The sequence below is a fragment of the Chiroxiphia lanceolata genome, chromosome 4, assembly GCF_009829145.1.
Source record: "Chiroxiphia lanceolata isolate bChiLan1 chromosome 4, bChiLan1.pri, whole genome shotgun sequence".
Classification (NCBI taxonomy): Eukaryota; Metazoa; Chordata; class Aves; order Passeriformes; family Pipridae; genus Chiroxiphia; species Chiroxiphia lanceolata.
Genome location: NC_045640.1, coordinates 63030682 through 63036681, shown reverse-complemented (window position 1 = coordinate 63036681; position 6000 = coordinate 63030682). Strand labels below are relative to the sequence as shown.

Genomic DNA, 6000 nt, shown 5'->3' with positions numbered 1-6000 from the left:
AGTTTTAACTCGGTTAAGACTGAAGTGACTAAATATTCCAAACTCCGAGGAGACCTAAACCTTGAAGTTTTACATGAAAAAGATGTAGCTTTGTGCAAGTGCACAGTTCTGTTCATCTGCACCACCAAAAACTGGGGATAGAGAGAGACAAGAGACTACATAGTTGCTCAGAATTTAGGCAAACTGCTTCAATCTGTGCCATAGAAGATGAGCTGAGGTGACTTAAGATCATCTCATCCAACTGACCAAAACATCTCAAAAGTGTTGCCTCCCTTTCTGACTTATCCCAGCTCCTCCTTCCATTACCCAGTCTGTGCAACTCAAAACCTGTAATTAATACTATTGTCATTAAAATTCTGACTACTAAGACAGATGGAGCTATACTGGCCACTAAGCTTACAGTAGCATCCCATGCAGGTTGCATTTGGGGGATCCTTTTTATTACTAAATTTGTGAAGACAGAACAAGTTCCACAAGCATAAGCAGTTTGTTTCACCACATACCTCACCAAAACCTCCAAAATATTCCCGTATTTTCTCCTCAGGTGTGTCTGGAGATAAGCCCCCAACAAAAATCTTCTTAACAGGTTCTTTTGTTTTCATGGCTTTAGCTCTTTTTGGATCAATGACTTTTCCATTCAGTTTGTGTTCTTTCTGGTCCATGACCTGAGAAAAATTAAAACACAATCTTAAGCAGTTCGAACTAAATGTTTCACTTATGTTTTGAGCAAGGCCAAATTTGCTTCAATTTCAATACTTTGATTACAGCAATAATTTGCTGCACAAAAAGAAAAGAATTCTGTGATTTTGATCACTATCCACTGACACAGTTCTGACAAAGCTTTTCAAGAGCCACCTGGGGTCATGTATTATCCAAGGGAAGTAAGAGTATAACATTTATCAGAAAGTACCTTACAATCTCATCCTCAAACTTTAAGAAGTAAAGAATCTGCACTTTAGATATCACCAAAGGTCAATGAAGGTGAAAACTTTTCTGTGTGCTGTATCCACAGCATTTTAGAAAAGTTAACAGCTAACTTTTGCTTGGACAGAGCCCAAATGTATCAAAGCTATTGGCACTACTCTAGGGGTCCACGTTGCATCTCTGGAATGCAAAGGCTTGAAGTTCTTTGCAAATTACTGGTTTCAGTAGGCAGCAGACATTTATATACAGTGTTTTTCAAGCACTCAAGTCCAGTGGCTTGCAGCATGCTCCCATGGAAGTGCTCAAATCCACACCTCAATCACTGCTGGTCCTGAACACTGCATCATGAGTAAGATGGTTCAGAAAAATAAGCATTTTAACAAGTATCTTAAATATGTTGTGTCCCTGAATCATCTTTAGCAGAACACGTACAAACAACAATGCAGACAACCATGTGAGTGCTTCATCTCTGATATCCAAATCTGAACATGTTTCATTACACCAATACTACCTTATCTACGCTCTCTGATTCTTTGAAGAGCACAAAGCCGAAGCCTCTTGATCGCCCAGTGATGGGATCTAACTTCAGAGTACAGTCTACAACTTCGCCAAATTTGGAGAAATAGTCCTTCAGATCTTTCTTGGTGGTGTCCCAGCTGAGGCCGCCAATAAACATTTTCCTGTTAAGACAAGATGGTTTAATCTGTTAATGTGTGTTACCCAAAATCCTGTACTGTCAAGCTGCATGAGCCCAGTTACCTAATGCATGGAACTGGCAGCATTTTATCAGTGACGACACCGCACACGCAGGCCTGCACTTTTTGACAACTTGCTTTAATGATTCTGGGCAGGTTAGATAAAGACTTACATGTAAACAAAAGTTTTGCACCATCTTCTGCTGCAGTTGCTTACTCTGCTACCCCAGGAAACTACCAGTAGTGACAAAAAGGTATTTTACTACCTCCTTGCACCCCCACCACAGACTAAATTCCATTTAGTTATCTGTGGAGCCTCCACACAACTGCTCAAGAAACCCACATGGGCAGATTAGGTTTATACAGCAGTGCACTTAAACAGAGGCATTTATGTACTAGGCTGGACTGGACACAAGCCCATATTAGTAAACTAAAATAAAGTTGCCTTCCCCAGAAAGCAGTAAAAAAAGTAAAGTATTGGATGGTCAAAGTTTATCTTTCCTCACAAAAACATGATATAAACAACAGGCATAATCCAATACAATCAAACTAATGTCTTCCCAGTATTCCTAAGGGACGAGTGCTGCCGGGTAAATGTGTGCAGCACATAATTCTGATCACGACTTGTATTTTCAAAAGCACACTGGAAGCTTAGAATCGATTCATGACCGTCCCACCACATTAGTAAGACACAAAACAAAAGGAAAGACAAAAAAACCCCAAGCCAGTATGCACACAAATGAATCATTCATAGTCATAGTCATTAGGCATAGGGCTTAGGCAGCCATTCAAGAGAGGATTTGAGATGATCTCCTCTAATACTGATAAAGAAGATTTTACAGCAGGCTCCAAACAAAAAAGTATGATCCATTATGATTTGTAAATGTTTCCTACAAAGCTTTGTCCATTTTCACGATATCAACTTATCCCACAATTCAACACACACTTATCAGAAAACCTGAAAAAACACTGTATCATGTTTTCAACTCCTCCACTTTCCACACCCATACAAATATTCCTGCCAATCATGTAAATTGCATGTACCTCCACAAGTCAAACTCTCTCAAATCAAAAGCTGCTCCTCTGAACTAACTGTTGAATTAGCTCTGCTGTCATCACAGAATTAACAAGAGCATTCACTTTCTGACAAACATATCCAACCTCCACAGAAATGACGGGGTTCAGGAGCTTCAGATGTTTCTATAAAAGGTCTTGAAACCTTTAAGCAGGAGCACCAATTCCCCATTACCTTTATCCACTTTTACCACTAGTTCCAGATGTCTCTTCTACAAAGCACCAAAATCCCTTTCTATCTAGTGTGACTACTTGTTGTCTTCAGGACTAATCTATATTCATCTCCTTCTGGTTCCCCCAGCATAAGGACATGGAACTGTTGGAGCAAGTCCAGAGGAGGCCATAAACTTGATAAGAAGACTGGGGCACCTCCCCTCTGAAAACAGGCTGAGAAAGCTGGGACTGTTCAGCCTGGAAAAGTTTGCATGAAGATCTCACAGTAACCTTCCAAGTATCTGAAGGGGGTCTACAGGGAAGCCAGAGAGGGATTCTTCATCAGGAACTGTGGTGATAGAACAAGGAGTAATGGGCAGAACTGAAAGAGAGGAAATTTAGATTAGATATTAGGAAGGAATTCTTTGCTATGAGGGTGGTGAGACACTGGCACAGGTTGCCCAGGGAGGCTGTGGATGCCTCAGCCATGGCAGTGTACAAGGCCAGGGCGGATAAGGCCTTGAGCAATCTCATCTAGTGGGAGGTGTCCCTGCCCGTGGCAGGGGATGTTGGGACTGGTTGGGAGGGTTTAAGGTCCATTCCAACCTCTTAACATCTGTGGTTCTATGAATATTGATAAAATGGTCCACATTGGTAAACCAGCAGCTTCATACCAGCACGGGCACCAAATCAAAGGATGTTTTCTGTTCTTGTGTTCATCCACCGTTAAGATTCTTAGTTTGTTTGCTGTTTTGTGCAGTTTTTTAAGCAGCCAAACAGAACACAGAGAGGATGCAGCGTTTTTCTGACACATGGAGGATAGTTAGCAGTTACTACCGAACTTACACTTGCTAGGCACAAGCCACCTGTTTCACAGCTACCAACAAACCATTAAACACACAAAACCTGCTTTATAGTTGTCAATAAACCACCAATACTAACATACAAAGCCTGCTTTATACCACTAAGTACAGAGAGAGCAAGAACATGAGTTTGCAACAGCCCTCTGAAGGCTCTTCTTCCCTCCACGCAGCAACTGCAACTTGGGAGTCCACTCACACAGCAGCAAACCACGGCTGCTCCATCCTGCCACTCCAGTGAGCTGACAAACCACTGCTTCACTGCAAAACTTGAGGTCAGGTCAAGGCTACAACACAACCACTAGCACAAAAAGCAATCCAGGAGCAATGCCACAGCGGTGTCAAAAGCTTGTAAAATACACCAGCCAATCTGTGGGTTAGGAAATGTATGCAAGTCACATCAGCACACAGTTTTCCAAACTATGCTTTCAAACTTCATACTCAGCTAAATAGAGCAAAGATATCACAGATCTGCTGTTTTCCCTCTACTACCAAGAAAGCTGCCAAAACACTTTGTTTCCTGTACAGCATGACCCATAAAAATTGACAGATCAAATAAGAAGACTGAACTAAACTACAGGCCAACATATATGTAATCACTGCCCAGTGTCACTGCACCCCTCAGTAACAACTTTTTCTAAGCTGTATTGCCTCCAAAGAAGATGAGCTTCCTTCTGAAAACCCTTTAAGAGGTGTGTATTCAAGGGCAAAAAGTAAAACAAACATGCAAACTGCAAGGGTATTTAAAGCCACTAGGAGCAGGTGAGAAGTAACAAAGACATTCTAAGCTTCTGCTAATCCTATGAGAACACTCAAAAAAAGGTTCCTCCTCTCTCTCCCTGCAACATCCCAGATTATTACATCCCAGGTTATTAACATCGTTTTCTGTAACATCCCAGGTTATTACAAGAGAAAGACACTCAGAAAGGTTTCGCAGCAGGTATCTACAGGACAACATAGGCAGTGCTCCTTTATCCAGTTTATTTTCTGCCTTGACCAAAACCAGACCTGCAGCCCGAGTTCTTATGGGTCTGACAGGAGACAGCACAGAGCATCAGCCTGTCCTGCCACTTGGTTTTTTACAGTGAATTTCATCAGCAATACTAAAGTGACACTGCCCCATACCAAGCGTCAGGTAGAGACCCTCGGAAGATTAAAAGCTGCCTTTATTCTTCCTAAAATCATAGAATATGCTGAGTTGGAAGGGATCCATCAGGATTATCGAGTCTAACCCCTTGCCCTGTGCAGGACACCCCAAGAATCACACCATGTGCCCAAGAGTATTGTCCAAACAATTCTTGAACTCTGTCAGGCTTGGTGCTGTGACCATTTCCCTGGGGAGCCTGTTCCAGTGCCCAACCACCCTCTGGGTGAAGAACCTTTCCCTGATATCCAACCTGAACCTCCCCTGACAAAGCTTCATCCCGTTTCCTCGAGTTCGGACATCACCTAATGCAATCTTCCTCACAGCAAGTTCCGCGAGGAGCAGAGGGATGGTTTGGGCTGGGAAGAAGCCCAGGTCCTTCATGCCTCTCACTGACACACCGTCTGTGCTTGCAGCACAGGGCAACGCTACGACTGCAACTCCAACATTCGGCTACGCCGAGTTACGGCCTTGTCGCGCGCACCGCACACTAACTTATATAAAGAACATCCTAAAAAAAATAAAAGGGGTTTGTAGTTCGGCACACATCACACCATTTGTACACCGCGGGTCCAGACACCGCCCCCGCCTGGCCCGGCCCGTGACGTCGCCGAGGCGCCAAGTAAACAAACAGGGCGGCGAGCGGGGCCGGGCCAGGCCAGGCCGGGCCGGGGGCGCCGGGCTCCGCCCGGGACACAAAACCCGCCCCCGCCGCTCACCCCTCGTCCTCCTCGTTCTTGCTGGCGTCGATCTTGGCTCCCTCCGACTCGATCCCGCCGCCGCCGCCGCCTCCCCCATCGGCGCCTCCCGCCCCCGCCTGCCCCTCAGGCTGCTCCGCCGGCTCTGCCGCGCTGTCCCCGGCGCCCGCCGTCACCGCCGCCGAGTCCAGAGCGAACTGCTGGTCTGACATGGCGCCGCCGCCGCCGCCGCCGCCGCCCCGCAACGGACCGGACCGGACACCTGCGGTGCCCCCGCCTCCCCGCCGAGGCCCCGGCGCCGCTGGCGGCCCCGGCCGAGCGCGCCGATCCCGCCGATCCCTCCTCCTCCTGCTCCCTGTTTTTAATGGCGCCGCCACCGACCCAACCTAAAATGGCGGCCGGAAGGAGCGCGGCGGGCGGGACACGTGACACCGCCCCCGGGGAGCCGGGAG

At 46.0% G+C, this 6000-nt stretch overlaps 1 protein-coding gene across 3 annotated transcripts in view; it reads right to left on the bottom strand.

The window, feature by feature from the left end:
* The window catches only part of HNRNPD (heterogeneous nuclear ribonucleoprotein D), a 9944-nt gene extending 4115 nt beyond the window's left edge, over nt 1-5829 (bottom strand). For 2 of the 3 annotated variants that reach the window (XR_004356588.1, XM_032685289.1), the window contains exons 1-3: nt 5570-5829; nt 1436-1604; nt 504-665 (exon numbers count right to left, since the gene is read on the bottom strand). Coding sequence is in view for 2 of the 3 variants with exons in the window: in XM_032685289.1 (XP_032541180.1) it covers nt 504-665; nt 1436-1604; nt 5570-5760 (522 nt within the window). In the remaining variant the exon portion in view is untranslated. The remainder of the gene's footprint in view (nt 1-503; nt 666-1435; nt 1605-5569) is intronic. The other variant, XM_032685290.1, reaches the window with a different exon arrangement.
* Between the last annotated feature and the right edge of the window lie 171 nt (nt 5830-6000).